General features: G+C 36.5%; 1 protein-coding gene across 1 annotated transcript in view; it reads left to right on the plus strand.

Moving 5' to 3' along the window:
• Positions 1–19807, plus strand: part of LOC115225684 (dnaJ homolog subfamily C member 28) — a 37655-nt gene that overhangs the window by 13563 nt on the left and 4285 nt on the right. Inside the window, exons 4-5 of the mRNA XM_029796599.2 lie at positions 1993–2103; positions 15726–15892. Coding sequence (XP_029652459.1) covers positions 1993–2103; positions 15726–15892 — 278 coding nt within the window. The remainder of the gene's footprint in view (positions 1–1992; positions 2104–15725; positions 15893–19807) is intronic.

The following is a 19807-nucleotide window of genomic DNA, read 5'->3' on the forward strand; positions in this document are numbered from 1 at the left end:
CCAGCTGTAGAAACACTGCCAGACCAGATTGGAGCCTGGTGCGGCCTCCTAGCTTGCCAGTCTCCTGTCAAACTGTCCAACTCATGCCAGCATGGAAAACTGACGTTAAATGATGATGATGATGATGATGATGTTGTTGAAATTCCAATGAAGGAGCTTTGGATCTAGGTTAGAAACAAGCTCTTTCTCTGTTGGCAAGAAATCTTGCAATAATGACACACACACACACACACACACACACACACACACACACATACACACTTTTGTATGTCTATAATCATCATTTTTATATCTGCTTTCCATGCTGACATGGGGTAGATTGGATTGGTCATCTCAATTGGACTCAACTTTTGGTTGGCACTAGTGCTTGTACATGTCATTTTGGCATAGTTTCTGTGGCTATGTGCCTGTCCTATCACCAACTACTTTACAGTGTGTATTGGTTGTATTTTCTCATGGCACCAGCACTAGAAAGGTTGATAAATCCTCAGCAAAGCAGAACTGAAGATACAACTTTATATTTTCTCTCTTGATTTGCCAGTATATGCTGGCTGTATTTTTCCTCTCACCAATACTAGAGAGGTTGATAAATTGTTAGTAAGACATGACTAAAGGATCCTCACAACCCTGTACTTCCTGCATCCATTTGCCAGTATATTCTTGGTGTATTTTCGATGGCACCAGCATTAAAGAGGTTTCCAAGTCCTTATTATGACATGGCTAAGTGATTTTTCAATCATACTTTATATCTACTCACTTACCAGTTACTCTAATGTGTGCACAGGGAGGGGGTTTTCCATCTTGGTACCTGCTTAGGAGGGGTGCCTTGTCCACATTAAATGTAAAAAGTAGACAGTAATGTTTACTTTTGCTCAGATAATGTGATCGAGAAGTGAAACAGTGAAAGGCTAGAATATGTGGCTGTATTTAGTGTATTTAGGCAGAGAGAGAGAGAGAGAGAGAGAGAGAGGTATTGGTGAGGAGAGAAAAGATGAGTGATGGACTGTTGCAGGGATGGACAAAGACAAGAATAGATGATGACACAAAAACAAAAGTAGATGAAAGATAAGAAAAGTGATCCCGAGGGAGAGAGAGTGATGGGTGGCAGTGCACAAAGCTTGACTTATAGTGAATTGGGTACAAACAATTCAGTGAAGTCTCTTCTGGCGATGGGAAAAGGTAGTACTGTGATGAGGTTGGTCCGATGAAATCTCTGATATACATATATCGTTAGTGAAGGACAAGGGTGAAGGTAGAGGAGGGGATCATTTGTTGTTTGTGAGTATCCTGGATGGTGGTGAGATGAGAGAGAGAGAGAGGAGAGAGAGAGAGAGAAGAGGAGTGACTAGGAAGACTAATGAAGGGGGGAAAAATATGTTAGCAAAAAGGTTAAATGAAACAAGAGAATGAACATATAAGCAAACTCACACTAGTGGAAAATATAAACTTTGAATATAATCATGTGAAAATCAAAAAAGCAAGGTTTTAGGAAAGAAGTCCTATAAAATATTTGTTCTTCACTGAGTTACAGATAATCCCTTGTCGCTGTTGCCATAAGAAATGCACTGAACCAGTGATTAGCCCTATTAGACATCTCTACTTATCAAAAGCATTATGGGCTTCAAATGCTCCTTAAACTCTTCCATGTTTGAAGAGCTATAATTAGTGAAATTTCAATTAGATTATCCTGCAAAATGAAATTTAATTAGTTTAAATATGTCCAAATACATATAAATATTGCTTGATGCCATTAGACATTCTAAAATACTGTTAAAGCATTTACAAATTGAAAATATAGAAGTCCAGACATTACTTATGGGATGACCTGATAATTATAATGTTGTTCACTAATTACAATAATTAAATAAGACAGAAACTCTAATTAATAATTTCATTGATTTTTTTTCTTCTTCAGCTATTAATGACAACAAAGAAATAGACAATAATTAACAAATGATTTACTAAAATTTGAATTGTAATTATAATTTCTAGAGGAACTTACAACAGAATCCGGTTTCCAAACCAGAAATACCTTTAGAAGATGAAGATAGAGAGAAAATCGAACGTCTGTCTCCACACCATCGACATTACCTCAGCTTTGAAGTAAGTTTTGTTTTGGGAGTGATTCCTTTTGTTTCTTTTCCACTGCAGAGAATCTGAATCTTTTTGATTTTTATAACACACTGCATATCCAAAAAAAATTTTTTTAAATGCTTCTGATATTCTTTATATAGAAAGTTAATAACACTGTAACAAAATTTTATTATTGTTTTTTTGTCTTTGGTCAGTAACTCTCTTTACTCTCTTACTTGTTTCAGTCATTTGACTGTGGCCATGCTGGAGCACCGCCTTTAGTCGAGCAAATCGACCCCAGGACTTATTCTTTGTAAGCCCAGTACTTATTCTATCGGTCTCTTTTGCCGAACTACTAAGTTACAGGGATGTAACACACCAGCATCGGTTGTCAAGCGATGTTGGGGGGACAAACACAGACACACAAACGTATACGCACACACATACATACATACATATATATATATATATATATATATATATATATATATATATAATATATATATATACTGCTGTTCGTCATCAGAGATGCACATATCATCAGCCACTAAGGGACATACTCAAGAGGTTAAGGTCAAGCAACTGACAAGCAAATCTGTGGTAGTGAGCAGAATATTTGCTATAACGATATTTCTGCTTCAGCAACTCAGCAATGAATCTGTCTGAAATGTAATGGAAAATAGGTCAGTTTCGAAGCATTGATGTCCAGGTGACAAAAGCAAAATATATATACGATGGGCTTCTTTCAGTTTCCATCTATCAAATTCACTCACAATGCTTTGGTCGGCCTGGGGCTATAGCAGAAGACACTTGCCCAAGGTGCTACACAGTGGGACTGAACCCGGAACCATGTGGTTCACAAGCAAGCTACTTACCACACAGCCACTCCAACGCCTAGTGTTATTTCCTATTTGTTTTTGTCTAAAAATCAAAGGAAATAACTTCTATTCCCTTCAAATTTTGCTTTTGTCACCTGGACATCAATGTTTTCAAGTTGACCTTTTTTCCATTACATTTCAGACAGATTCAGCACTGAGTTGTTGAAGCAGAAATATCGTTACAGCAAATATTCTGCTCAACACCACAGATTTGCTTGTCAGTTGCTTGACCTTAACCACTTGAGCAAGTCCCTTATTGGCAGACAATATATGCATCTCTGATGATGAACAGCAGTATTGGGGGAGCATCATAACCATGTGTTTAGAAGGATTCTTTGGGGTTTGAATAAATATAAGAAAAGCAAAGTTTGAGGGCAATATTAGCCATTTTTCATAGTTTCTAGTCTTAAGCAAATAGGAAATAACAGTTGCTGCCCAAGGACAAAAATCGTGTTACACAGTGTCATTTCTGGTACACTTTATCTGGAAAATTAATATTTTCTGGCACATTTTCCATGTAAAGTTAAAAATTATTGGTGCACTTTACATGAAAAGTTAAAAATTACAGGTACACTTCCAGTAGAAAATGAAAAGTTACTGGCATACATTGTATGGAAAAATAATAATTATTGGCACACATTCCATGGATAGTTAAAAATTACTCACATGCTTTGCATGGAAAGTTAAAAGTTATCGGTGCACTTTTCATGAAATGTTAAAAATTATTGGCAAACTTTCTATGAAAATTAGAGATTTTGATACATTTCATATTGAGAATAAAAAATTATTGGTGCACTTTGTATGGAAAGTGAATAACTTCTGGCACACATCATCATCATCATCATCGTTTAACGTCCGTTCTCCATGCTAGCATGGGTTGGACGGTTCGACCGGGGATCTGGGAAGCCAGAAGGCTGCACCAGGCTCCGGTCTTATCTGGCAATGTTTCTACAGCTGGATGCCCTTCCTAACGCCAACCACTCCATGAGTGTAGTGGGTGCTTTTTATGTGCCACCTGCACTGGTGCCAGGCGAGGCTGGCATCGGCCACGATCGGATTGGTGCATTTTACGTGCCACCTGCACGGAAGCCAGTCGAGGCGGCACTGGCCTCGGCCACGATTCGGATGGTGCTTTTTACGTGCCACCGACACAGAAGCCAGTCGAGGCAGCACTGGCATCGGCCACGATTCGGATAGTGCTTTTTACGTATCTCCAGTCCAGGGGTCCTGGCATCTGCCGGGTGCCAGTCATAGGATTGGTTCAATTTCGATTCCGATTTCACTTGCCTCAACAGGTCTTCGCAAGCAAAGGCGGGTAGGCATAGGTGCCTGTCGTCGGATGAGGTTCGATATCGACTTCGCTTGCCTCAACAGGTCTTTGTGTCCAAGGGAGGAAAGGCATGCATAAGTGGGCTGGACTCACTTGTCCTGCCTGGTCTTTTCACGCCCAGCATATTTCCAAAGGTCTCGGTCGCTGGTCATTTCCTCAGTTACATGAAAATTTAAAAAATTATTGGGGCACTTTGCATAAAAAGTTAAAACATACTAGTACACTTTACATATAAATATAAAAATCACAGGTGCATTTAGCACACTTTTCATGGACATTTACAAATCACACAATTATATGGAAAATGAAGAATCATTGGTGCACAAATTGCATGGAAAGTTATTGGTGTACTTTACATAGTAAATTTCAATGCTTTTTGCATTGGAAATTAAAATTAAATAAACTTTTAAAGTTAAAAATTTTTTAAATAATTCTAGGTGTAACTGTGTGGTAAGGTGGCGAGCTGGCAGAAACGTTAGTATGCCGGGCGAAATGCTTTGTGGTATTTTGTCTGCCGTTACATTCTGAGTTCAACTTCTGCCGAGGTTGACTTTGCCTTTCATCCTTTCAGGGTCAATAAATTAAGTACCAGTTATTCACTGGGGTCAATGTAATTGACTTAATCCCTTTGTCTGTCCTTGCTTGTCACCTCTATGTTTAGCCCCTTGTGGGCAATAAAGAAATAAGAAGCTTGCTTTCCAACTACATGGTTCTGGGTTCAGTCCCACTGCATGGCACCTTGAGCAAGTGTCTTCTATTATAGCCTTGGGCCAGCCAAAGCCTTGTGAGTGGATTTATTAGATGAAAACTGAAAGAAGCCTGTTGTATATATATATATCTGTCTGTCTCTCTGTCTATCTGTCTGTCTGTATATACCTATGTGCGCCTGTCTTTGTGTTTGTGTTTGTTCCCCATCACCACTTGACAACTGGTGTTGGTGTGGTTAAATCTCTGTAACTTAGTGGTTTGGCAAAAGAGACTGATAAAAATAAGTACCAGGCTTAAAAAATAAGACTAGAGTTGATTTCTTTGACTAAAACACTTCGAGGTGATGCTCCAGCATGACCGAAGCAAGTAAAAGAATAGGCACAAAGCAGGATATTTCGAGGGGAGGGGCTCCAGTCAATAGTAGAAGACACTTGCCCAAGGTGCCATGCAGTGGGATCCCCAGTACTCAATTTGTACTTATTTTATTGACTCTAAAAGGATGAAAGGCATAGTCAACCTTGGTGGAATTAGAACTCAGAACTTAAAAGCAGATTTTATACCACTATTGCATACCACTATTTTATACCACTATTTTATACCAGTGTGCTAACAATTTTTTATAAAAAAAGAAAAATTAAAAAAAGAAATTAAAAAAAAAGAATTAAAAATTAAAAAAAATATTGTTTACTTTGTTTTATTAATTATACATGTACAGTATAAATACATGCTCTCTCTCTTTCTCTCTCTCTGTCTCCCCCCCTCTCTCTCTCTCCTATATACTCTTGCAAATTCTAAACCCCATGTTCCCAGTTTTTCTTGCTCCCATCCATTTTTACTCACCTCTTGTACCTTGAGAATCCACTTCTGTTTTTATCTCTCTTCCTACTTTACCCTAATCAACATCAGCTCCTCTTCTGGAAAGTGAGTAGTTATGTAGCCCCTTTACAGTAGAGAAACCTGTTCTGCTCTGACCCCTTCCCTCATCTTGCATAAAAGCCACCTCCCTTGGGGTTCATAATCTTGCAGGTTGCACGGTATTCTCGCTTGTGCTGGTGGAATTACGGAGGACCCAGTCCTTTGTGTAAGGTGGTTGGTTTTTTGAAAGGCGTTCAGCTGTAGAAACCTTACCAAAATAGACAATGGAGTATGATACAACCCTTGGACATGTTGGGTCCTGTCAAACCATCCAAGTCCTGCCACCATGGAATCATCATCATCATTTAACATCTGTTTTCCATGCAAACATGGGCTGAATGGTTTGACAGGAGCTGGTAAGGCCGGGCATCACACAAAGTTCCGTTATCTGTTCTGGCATGGCTTCTACAGCTGGATGCCCTTCCTAATGCCAACCACTTTACAGAATAGACTGGGTGCTTTATATGTGGCACTATGGAGCTGGTAGGGCTGGGAGCTGTACCTAGTTCCATTGTCTGTTGTAGAATGGGTTCTATGACTGGATGCCCTTCCTAATGCCAACCACTTTACAGAGTGGACTGGATACTTTTTATTGGCCATGGAGCTGGTACATCCAGAAGCTGTACCTGGTTCTGGTATCTGTTGTGGCATGGGTTCTATGGCTGGATGCCCTTCCTAATGCCAACCACTTTACAGAGTAGACTGGATACTTTTTATGTGGCACCATGGAGCTGGTACGGCCAGAAGCTGTACCTGGTTCTGTTGCCTGTTGTGGCTGGATGCCCTTCCTAATGCCAACCACTTTACAGAGTAGACTGGATACTTTTTATGTGGCACCATGGAGCTGGTACGGCCAGAAGCTGTACCTGGTTCTGTTGCCTGTTGTGGCTGGATGCCCTTCCTAATGCCAACCACTTTACAGAGTAGACTGGATACTTTTTATGTGGCACCATGGAGCTGGTACGGCCAGAAACTATACCTGGTTCTGTTGTCTGCTGTGACATGGGTTCTATGGCTGGATGTCTTTCTTAATGTCAACCACTTTACAAAGTGTACTTGGTGCTTTTTATGTGGCACCAGCACAAGTGCTTTTTATGTGGCACCATCACAAGTGCTTTTCATGTGGTACCAGCATGAGTGCTTTTCATGTGGCACAGCACAAGTGCTTTTCATGTGGAACCAATACAAGTGCTTTTAATGTGGCACCAGCACAAATAGTTTTCATGTGGCACCAGCTGTAGTGGATGGGTCTTCTTGAGTAGAGCAAGGTGCCAGACATAAGGCTCAGTGTCTTGAGTTTGGTCTTCAATATTTCACCCCATGTGTTCCTGGGTTTCCCTCTTCCACAGATTCATCCACTTAAAGTGATCGTCCCTTCTGTATGCAACTGTCTACATCCGTATACATCACATGACCAAACCAATGTAGTCTTCTCTCTTGCATGCTGCATTTAATTCTTATACTTAACTTTTCTCTCAATATACTAGCATTGATTTTCCACATCCAGTAGAGCTTTTGTATACATCTATGTGTGTGTATGTCTTTCTGTCTGTGTTTGTCCCCCACCACCCTTTGACAACCAGTGTTGGTGTGTTTACATCCCCGTGACTTAGTGGTTCAGCAAAAGCGACCGATAGAATAAGTACCAGGCTTAAAAACAAAACAAACCAAAACAAAAAAAAAAAAACAGGTACTGAGGTTGATTCATTCGACTAAAAATTCTTCAAGGTGGCACCCCAGCATGGCTGGAGTCCAATGACTAGAACAAGTACAAGATAAAAAAAAAAAATAGATAAAAGATAGTCTTTGGTAGCTTTTAACAAAATTAAAACCCATGTCAATGAACTGTTAATTCTCAATATTCAATAATTCCATTTTATTGATTTATCCTATGCAACAACATATTTTATTAAAATTACTTCATACACAATAATGGTACCCCCCCACAAAAAAAAACAAAAAACTGAAAGGATCATGCTTCAAGTTATGCAGGCATGTATACACCACCTCCGTATTTTTATTACATGAAATAACATTTTCTGGTGTAAAACACATGTTTTGGAAGCTTATCAAGGGAAATTGAATTACATATCAACAATAAACATTCAAATCTCTGCAGTGGTCTGCTCTATTTTCGTATGGTGCAACGAAAATTGTTTCAAAATTTGGTATGTACCCAGCAATTTTAAGAGCAGGGTGTAAGTTGGTTACATCAATTCCAATGTTCAGTTGGTGCTTATTTTATTAACCCTGAAAGGATGAAAGGCAAAGTTAACCCTAGTGGCCATTTGAACTCAGAGCGTAGAGAACCAAAAGAAATGCTACTGAACATTTTGTCTGACGCGCTAATGACTCAGCCAGTTCACCTCCTAAGTAAGTAATTAAGTAATAATAATAATAATAATAATGATAATAATAATAATGATAATAATAATGATAATAATAATGATAATAGTAATAATAATGATAATGATAATAATAATAATAATAATAATAATAATAATGATAATAATAATGATAATAAACAGTGGACCACCTAATCTCTGGATGTAAAGTCTTAGCACCAGTGGAGTATAAATTAAGACATGACAGAGTTGGCCAATATCTCCACTGGCTAATAAGTCGGCATTACAATATCAAAACTGCCGACAAGTGGTATAATCACCACCCTGAGGCTGTAACTGAAGGAGAAAATGTAACCATTCTGTGGGACTTTCCAGTACATACAGACCGAACCATCAAGGCCAATAAACCAGATATTGTTGTGAAAGACCAAAACATAAAGTTTGCTTATTGATCGACATGAGCATCCCCTGTGATCATAATATCTCAGCGAAAGAGTTTGACAAGCTCAGAAAATATAAAGACCTACTCATTGAAATTGAGAAAATGTGGCATCTCAAGGCGGTTACAATACCAGTGATCGTAGGAGCACTAGGAATGATCAAGAAGGGAACCGAAAATTATATGAGAATGATCCCTGGCTTACCATCCCTGCAAGAAGTGCAAAAGATTGTCTTAACTGGTACATCACACGTATTGAGAAGAGCATTGTCGATGTGAGAACTGTTGCTGCTCATGTATTTTAATTTAACTTAAAAAAAAAAAAAAAAATGAACGAACTACTGAGTTTGGTTTAATGGCCTACCAATATATACTATGAGTTTCTTTGCCCTAGGAGTCGGGAAGACACTCGGCAAGAAATGGAAGAAAATTTGAAAGAAGAAAAAAAAAGTAATGATAATAATAATAATAATAATGATAATAATAATGATAATAATTATGATAATAATAATAATAATAATGATAATGATGATGATAATAATAATAATAATAATAATAATAATAATAATAATAAAAAGAAAAGGTCACAGAAAACGAGAAAGCAACCATACTCTGGGATATTGCAATACACACAGATAGAGAAATTAAGGCCAAAAGTCCAGATATAGTTGTCAGAGATCAGAAAGAAAAAAAAAATGCTTTCTAATTGATGTATCAATACCAGCAGATGACAACGTTCTCTAAAAGAAATGGAGAAAATTTCAAAATACAGAGACCTGGAAATAGAGGTAATTCAAATGTGGAATCTAAAAACAGAAACAAATCCTATTCAGACAAATACATAACAAAAACACCAGGACTAACAATCTATATAACATACAGAAAATAGCAATACTAGTTACCGCAGCACACATCCTACGTAAAACACTTTCAATACAGTAACCATAAGAGCATCACAACAAACCATAGCACATACCCAAGGCACACAGAGCTGCACTCAGTAGTGAAGTGAAAGCACGCTATAAAAATAAAACTACTGAATAATAATGATAATGATAATATAATAATAATATAATAATAATATAATAATGATAATAATAATAATGATAATAATAATGATAATAATAATGATAATAATAATAATAATAATGATAATAATAATGATAATAATTATGATAATAATAATAATAATAATGATAATGATGATGATAATAATAATAATAATAATAATAATAATAAAAAGAAAAGGTCACAGAAAACGAGAAAGCAACCATACTCTGGGATATTGCAATACACACAGATAGAGAAATTAAGGCCAAAAGTCCAGATATAGTTGTCAGAGATCAGAAAGAAAAAAAAAATGCTTTCTAATTGATGTATCAATACCAGCAGATGACAACGTTTCTCTAAAAGAAATGGAGAAAATTTCAAAATACAGAGACCTGGAAATAGAGGTAATTCAAATGTGGAATCTAAAAACAGAAACAAATCCTATTCAGACAAATACATAACAAAAACACCAGGACTAACAAATCTATATAACATACAGAAAATAGCAATACTAGTTACCGCAGCACACATCCTACGTAAAACACTTTCAATACAGTAACCATAAGAGCATCACAACAAACCATAGCACATACCCAAGGCACACAGAGCTGCACTCAGTAGTGAAGTGAAAGCACGCTATAAAAATAAAACTACTGAATAATAATGATAATGATAATAATAATAATAATAATAATAATAATAATAATGTGGAATCTAAAAACAGAAACAATTCCTATCATAGTAGATGCATTAGGTATGATAATAAAAATATTCAGACAAATACATAACAAAAACACCAGGACTTACAAATATATATAACATACAGAAAATTGCACTACTTGGCACTGCACACATCCTATGTAAAACACTTTCAGTACAGTAACCACAAGGACATCACTGCAAACCACAGCATATACCCAAGGCACACAGAGCTGCGCTCGGTAGTGAAATGAAAGCATGCTATAAAAATAAAACTACTGAATAATAATAATAATAATAATTATAATGATAATGATAATAATAGTGTCTTTCAAAAGCATCCTGAATTTGAACACTATATCTCGTGTTTAAGAAAAAACAAAACATTTTACATTTTATTTTTTATGAACGTCGTCACTTACTCTCTCTCTCCCTCTCTCACTTTGTCTTACCCATGGAACTCTCTACCTCCTTCTTCCACTTTTCATTATCTTATTTTTTTTGTTAGACGCTGTCAAAAAGCTATGGCTCATATTTTTTATGGCTAAAAGCTATGGTGGAAAATGGTTGAAAATAGACTTTTACTGCTATCCGGGGGTGCCTCGGGAAAAAAAATAAGTTGACAAAACCCTGATAGGGTGTTGAAGAATGTCCTCCTAAAATTGGAACGACATGCATGCTAATTTGTGGACGTGCATAAATTACAATCATGTACACACACACACACACACACACACAACATGCATGCACACACATCATGCCTTTTATAGATATGATATATATATATATATACACATATTGTCATTTAACATCTGTTTTTCAATGCAGTCATTCCAGATGTGACCATCCGGCCCTGTGTTCATTGTCATTGTTTAATGTCTGTTTCCCATATATATGAATTGTGTATCAGTTATGTAAAGAGAAAAAAAAAGACCCACAGCTGTCACTTGTAATCAAGTGTGATTTTTTTTTTGTACCATGCACCATGCTTTCACCATCCTGTCTCATCCAGTCATAGTATACCAAGGATTACATTTTCTAATGTATTCTTTGTTATTGTTCTGGCTTTAGTTCTTCAGGTCCTCTCTGATTGCATTGGTTTTTATGATTAAAGGTTTTTCCACTAGTGACCATCCCATCTTTTATCAGACATAGTTTGCCAAGGAATACACTATTCAATGTGACATCTGTTTTTATTGTTGTTCTTGCTCTAGCTGTATAGTCTCAAGTCAGATTTGATCGAGTGTACTTATAATTAAAGACAGTCAAGCTGTGACCATCCAGTCTTTTACTGAGATTAGTGTATGTAGGACCACATTATCTAATATGACCGTTGTTGTTGTTGTTGTCCCTGCTGCTCTGCTTACTCTCTTTTTTACTCTTTTACTTGCTTCAGTCATTTGACTGTGGCCATGCTGGAGCACCACCTTTAGTCGAGCAAATCGACCCCAGGACTTATTCTTTGTAAGCCTAGTACTTATTCTATCAGTCTCTTTTGCCAAACTGCTAAGCTATGGGGATGTAAACACACCAGCACTGGTTGTCAACGATGTTGGGGGGACAAACACAGACACACAAACACACACGCACATATATATACATATACATATATACAACAGGCTTCTTTCAGTTTCCGTCTACCAAATCCACTCACAAGGCTTTGGTCAGCCCGAGGCTATAGTAGAAAACACTTGCCTAAGGTGCCACACAGTGGGACTGAACCTAGAACCATGTGGCTGGTAAGCAAGCTACATACCACACACCTACTCTTCCCTTTCTTTTTTTAAAGCCCTGTATTTATACTATTGGTCTCTTCTGCTGAACTGACTGCTATGCTAGGGGAACATAAACATACCGACACCGGCTGTCAAGAGGTGGCAGTGGCGGTGGTAGTAGGGGAAGCACAGACACAGCCAGACATACACACACATATATGATATTACAAGCGAAGATATACGTCTTCACATGGATAACTTTACAGTTCAGTCAATTAAGACATCTCTCTCTGTATCTCTCTCTCTCTCTCTCTCCCTCTTTGTGTTATTGAATGCAGAAGACTGTCACGAGATGTGTATATAATAGGAAGTGACGTGTGTTCAATTTCAATCAATGTTTCAGTACCAAGTGTAGAACGGTCTGTTAACTCTGGGAAATAAATAACAACATTGATAAAGGGAAACAATGGAATGTCTCATTGATCGTGGAGAAGAAAGGACACAATAAATAATAAACGATAAATATATAAACTAAAGGTGAATTAGAATATATATATATATATATTTATATATATATGTATATATGTATGTATGTATGTATGTATCTATCTATACACACACACACATATATATATATATATATATCTATATATATATATATATATATATATATCTATATATATATATATATTATATATAACACACACATTTTCACACATACATATATATTTGTATATTCATATCTATCTATCTATCTATCTATCTATCTATCTATCTATCTATCTATCTATCTATATCTATCTATGTAGTCGAACTAAGTGACCCCAGGACTTATTCTTTGTAAGCCTAGTACTTACAGCTGTTTCCAGGATATTTATTATGTCCCTTCATTGGAGACGGTGTAAGAAAATGGTTAAGCAATAGTTAAATGAGATAAGATATGAAATAGGGAGTGAAATGGAGGAATGAAAATTGATGTGAGATATGCAGGGATATAATGGATCTACATATGCAATATCCCCGCATATCTCACATCTATTTTCCTTTTTTCCCTTCACTCTCTATTTCATATCTTATCTCATTTAACTATTGCTTAACCATTTTCTCACACCATCTCCAATGAAGGGATATAATAAATATCCTGGAAACAGCTGTAAGACCTTCTATTCATAAATGTTCTAAAATCTTCTCAGCCTTGGTTTTTTATCGCATTCTGAAAAAAAATTTTTTGTATATACACACGCTGATATATGACCTATGTTAGACTCCTTATTTGCATAATCACCAAATCTAGAGCTTAACTATGGTCTATCCATAGCACTTACTCAGCATTATCTGACACCTTTGGGTCTTACTGACACCATTACCTCTCATAACCTTTCTCTCTCTCTCTCTCTCTCTCTCTCTCTCTCTCTCTATATATATATATATATATATGTATATATATATATATATATATTTAAAATATAAAAGTGCATTAAATGTTTTTTATACACAGAGGAAGTACCATTGACAGGATCCTTCACATGCTAAAAAGCCCAGTTAAAACCTAAACCACAAAAAAAGAGAATTCATGAGGGATGCCATTATAACACAAGAATGGACAAAAAATTAGTTATGGCTGATTTAGTGAAATGCTGACATGTATACTAAAAATCAATAGAAGCAACTAGTTGCAATGTAATGCCATAAAGGAAATAATGTAATTATTACTAAGTGTCATTAAGGGTACCGAAGCACCAACATTACTAGACATTTTTTGTCCATTCTTGTGTTATAACAGCGTGCCTCATGAATTCACTTTTATCATGTTAGGGGTCCTGTCAATGGTCCCCAATTTGTGTATAAAAACATTTTATACACTTTTATATTTTAAAAATATGTTGTGTCTTATGACTTATCTATAACTTATTTTAATTTATTACCCTCATATTTATGATAGTATATATATATATATACTAGCAGTATCGCCCGGCGTTGCTCGGGTTTGTAAGGGAAATAACTATATAAGCATTTTTAGAGAGTTACTTCCCTTATATAATAGCAAAAAAAAGGCATTAAAAATGGGAAAAAATGATGGTAAATTTTTTTTTAATCGTAGACTCATCGTAGACATTTTTAGAGAGTTACTTCCCTTATATAATAGCAAAAAAATGCATTAAAAATGGAAAAAAATTATGGTAAATTTTTTTTAAAATCATAGACTCATCGTAGACGTGTGCTACTACCCAGAAGGGCTCGACATGAATCACGACTGTAAGATACCCGCTTTTGCTTAAACTGCACCGCAAAATGTGGGAGTAGTTAGGAATCTAAATCGTAGGTGACAGAACTCACACAACTTCACTTTTATATATAAAGATATATATATATTTCCATGCTTACATGGGCTGGACAAATCTCCCCTCACACACACACACCTTTCCACCACTCAATAGAATCTTAAAGGGGTCCCTCCTCACAATCCAATGTCACAATTTTCATTTCATTTAATATAATCTTTCGTGTTATTACTTTTACTTAAATTTTCTTTTCCAATAAAGCTTTAATCTAGAAAAGGTACAGCATGGCTAGGTACAGGCATGGCTGTGTGGTAAGAAGTTTGCATCCCAATTACATGGTTCTGGGTTCAGTTCCACTGCGTGGCACCTTGGGCAAGTGAGTTTTTTACTATAGCCTTGAGCTGACTGAAGCTTTTTGAGTGGATTTGGTAAACAGAAATTGAAAGAATCCTATCATATATATGTGTGTGTGTGTGTGTGTGTGTGTGTGTGTAGTTCAATCACTGAAACCAGGAAAGCAATATCAACATGCACATTGAAAATGTGTGTATATATATATATATATATATATATATATATACTTTATTTTAAGCAGCAGAAAATTCAACAAAATCTGTTACTCTGAGTTTCTCGTTGCCGTTCATCAGACAGTTTTTGCTAGTTTTTTCTAGCAAAAACTGTCTGATGAACGGCAACGAGAAACTCAGAGTAACAGATTTTGTTGAATTTTCTGCTGCTTAAAATAAAGCATATTACTCTACCACTGGTATTTGAGTACTCTTTTTTCCACCTTGTTTCACATTTATGTGTTTACTCCGGTATATATATATATATATATATATATACACACACACACGCACGTGTGTGCATATTCATATATGCAGGTATGTCTATTAATAGAGGCGCATGGCTCAGTGGTTAGAGCATTGAGCTTACGATCGTGAGGTTGTGAGCTCGAATCCCAGACCGGGCTGCGTGTTGTGTTCTTCAGCAAGACACTTTATATATATATATATGTGTGTGTGTGTCTTTGTGTCTCCTCCACTTCACCACTTGACAACTGATGTTGGTGTTTACATCCCTGTAGCTTAGCAGTTTGGAAAAGGAGACTGATAGAATAAGTACTAATCTTTTTAAAAAAAAGTCCTGGTGTCGATTTGTTCAAGGCGGTGCTCCAGCATGGCTGCAGTCAAATGACTGAAACAAATAAAAGAATGACTAAGTTTACTCCTCTTAAAATAGCAATTTTAAAATATTTTGAGCCTTCCTTTATTTTCCTGCTTTTAAATAGGGAGTCGGCAGTGGAACCCCTACCAGGAGGGAGAAACAATATCGGCAACATCAAATAAGACGAGCAGCGGAGAATATCATTCAGTACAGGATTGAGAAGTACGGAGAAACGGAGGACAGTGCCATGGTTGTGAAGGACAAGAAAGCAACAAGAAAGCACAAAATAAGGTAATTATTTAACCCTTGGCATTGGTTATCTTGGGAATTGTGGATATTCTTGTAATTGTGAGGCTTTGTGCTAATACCAGAGGTCATTTATTGTTTATCGTATGCTTTCTGTGTTTTGTTGAAATAAATGTCAATATTTAATAGTCATTCCCCAGATATTTATTATATATATATATATGTGTATATATATATATATATATATATATATATATATAATATATAATATATATGTGTGTGTTGGCATGTTGGCGTGGGTTGGCGTTAGGAAGGGCATCCAGCCGTAGAAACACTGCCAGATCTGACTGGGCCTGACGAAGCCTTCCAGCTTCACAGACCCCAGTTGAACCGTCCAACCCATGCTAGCATGGAAAACGGACGCTAAATGATGATGATGATGATGATGATGATATATATATATATACTTTATTAAAGCAGCAGAAAATTCAACAAAACCTGTTACTCAGAGTAACAGGTTTTGTTGAATTTTCTGCTGCTTTAAATAAAGCATATTACTCTACCACTGGTATTTGAGTACTCTTTTTTCCACCTTGTTTCATATTTATGTGTTTACTTCGGATATATATATATATATATATATATATATAGTAGAAATATGTTACAAAAAGAAAATATAAAATACACGTGGAAATGTAAAGGGAAAATATGAAAAATCAATGAAAATGCACATTGTAAATAAAAAAAGAAAAGGCTTTTTATGAAAGGTAACGATAGATATATACATTTAGATGGACTGAGGTAGGAATAAAAGTCATAAAAGTCATTATTATGAGATGATTATAAAGTCAGAAAGCAAAGCATACCATGGTTTTGTCAAAGCTATTCATTGCTTTGAATAAACGCCGCATATATCTATATCTATGAAAGGAGGTTTGAAAATGCAATTTTAAAGATGTTTATTCACTTGACTAGTTTTACTTTTTTAGAATAAACATCTTTAAAATTGCATTTTCAAACCTTCTTTCATATATATTTCCACTCGTGTGGTATCTTACAAATTTACTTTGTTTTATATATATATATATTTCTTTACTACCCACAAGGGGCTAAACACAGAGGGGACAAACAAGGACAGACAAATGGATTAAGTCAATTACATCGACCCCAGTGCATAACTGGTACTTAATTTATCGACCCCGAAAGGATGAAAGGCAAAGTCGACCTCGGCGGAATTTGAACTCAGAACGTAATGGCAGACGAAATACTGCTAAGCATTTCGCCTGGCGTGCTAATGTTTCTACCAGCTCGCCGCCTTGTTTTATGTGTGTGTGTGTGTGTGTGTATATATATATATATATATATATATATATATAAATAAACACATATACATGTATATGTATGCATGTAAAAATTTAGATTCAGATGAATTAGGTACTTAAGTTGGGGCACCACAATTTAGTATGGTAATATCCATACAGTTTCAAAATAAGGTAATTAAAATCGAAATAAGCAGCAGGATATCCAGAGGTAATGCAGTATGATCATTTCAAGCTACTCCTTTAATTGAACAATGCAACCATTACATCAGTTTAAATGCAGAGCAATCCTCAGCTGCATAAATACATAGAATTAAATTAAAACAGTTGGACACAAATGTGGTCGATGCTAGTGCTGGCTAACTAGTCCTGTGCTGGTGGCATGCAAAAAGCACCATTTAAGCATTTCTACAGCTGAGTGAACTGGAGCAATGTGAAATAAAGTGTCTTGCTCAAGAACACGACATGCAGCCCGGTCTGGGATTCGAACTCACAACCTCATGATCGTACGCTCAATGCTCTAACCACTGAGCCATGCGCCTCCACTAATAGACATACCTGCATATATGAATATACACACACGTGTGTGTGTATATATATGTGCATTTGTATTCACACATACATATACACACATTTTCAATGTGCATGTTGATATTGCTTTCTGGTTTCAGTGATTGAACTACAGTTCAATCGTATTGACCAAAATATTTATTTCAGTCTGTTGCGCATCCTATTGATTTCTGCTTGTTGAACGTCTAAATTAATTTTTTGAAATATTCAGATGCAATTTCATGCATCTGTTATATTCATACATCTATCTATCTGTCTATCTTTCTATCTATCTATCTGTCTGTCTGTCTGTCTGTCTGTCTGTCTGTCTATCTATCTATATGTCTATCTATCTATCTATATATATTATTATTAGGGTCCCATCTATGCTAGCTAGAAGGTGGACAGTAAACAATGATGATGATGATGATGGTTACATATATTATATAAATATATTATATAATATATATATATATATATATATATATATATATATTAATATATATATATATATATATATGTATATATATATATATGTGGATATATATATATGTATATAAGTTATATATATCTGTATATATACATTTATTATATATATATATATGTGTATTCATAGCTACAATAATGCAATGTTTTATTTACTGACAAGGGAGGGAGGCAAACTCTTTAAGCACTGGGCTTAGCCAGATCACTAGTGATTTCGTGTTAACACTTGTCAGTGGCTCTGACCGGTGCCTTGGGTTAAACTCAACACACTTTGTCGGCTTATAAGATTACCGTAGAAATCACACGCTGATTTCATAAATGGTAAGGATCATCATCATCATTATCGTTTAGCGTCTGCTTTCCATGCTGGCATGGGTTGGACGGTGCAACTGGGGTCTGGCAAGCCAAGAGGCTGCACCAGGCTCCAATCTGATCTGCCAATGTTTCTCCGGCTGGATGCCCTTCCTAACGCCAACCACTCCATGAGTGTAGTGGGTGCTTTTTACGTGCCACTGGCACAGGTGCCAGATGAGGCTGGCAAACGGCCACGATCGGATGGTGCTTTTTACGTGCCACCGGCATGGAAGCCAGTCGGGGTGGCGCTGGCAACTTCCACGTTCGGTTGGTACTCTTATGTGCCACCGGCACTGGTATCACAACTACAATTTCCATTGATGTTGATCGATTTTGATTTTCACTTGCCTCATTTGTTATATATATATATGTATTCATAGCTACAATAATGCAACGTTTTATTTACTGACAAGGGAGGGAGGCAAACTCCCTTAGCACTGGGCATAGCCAGATCACTAGTGATTTCGTGTTTACATTAACACTTGTCAGTGGCTCTGACCGGTGCCTTGGGTTAAACTCAACACACTTGGTCGGCTTATAAGATTGCCATAAAAATCATACGCTGATTTCATAAATGGTAAGGGTGTAAATTATAAATAATAAAGGAGGCTTGTTAGCAATTTTTCAACTGTAAAGCAAAAATATATTTGTCACTAAAGCAACTGAGGGCGCTGCTCAGCACCATTTCAGTTGAAAATTGCTAACAAGCCACCCTTATTTTTTTTTTACTTGTTTCAGTCATTTGACTGCGGCCAAGCTGGAGCACCGCCTTTAGTCGAACAAATCGAACCCGGGACTTATTCTTTGTAAGCCCAGTACTTATCGGTCTCTTTTGCCGAACTGCTAAGTGATGGGGACATAAACACACCAGCATCGGTTGTCAAGCAATGCTAGGGGGACAAACACAGACACACAAACATACACACACACACATATATATATATACATATATGCGACGGGCTTCTTTCAGTTTCCGTCTACCAAATCCACTCACAAGGCTTTGGTCGGCCCGAGGCTATAGTAGAAGACACTTGCCCAAGATGCCACGCAGTGGGACTGAACCCAGAACTATGTGGTTGGTAAACAAGCTACTTACTACACAGCCACTCATTCACACCTTTACCATTTATGAAATTAGTATATGATTTCTACAGTGAACTTATAAGCTGACATGGTGAGTTGAGTTTAACCCAAGGCACAGGTTGGAGCCCTTGACGTTCGTTAATGTAAATGCGAAATCAATGGTGATCTG

This window comes from Octopus sinensis, linkage group LG28 (assembly GCF_006345805.1).
Source record: "Octopus sinensis linkage group LG28, ASM634580v1, whole genome shotgun sequence".
Taxonomy (NCBI): Eukaryota; Metazoa; Mollusca; class Cephalopoda; order Octopoda; family Octopodidae; genus Octopus; species Octopus sinensis.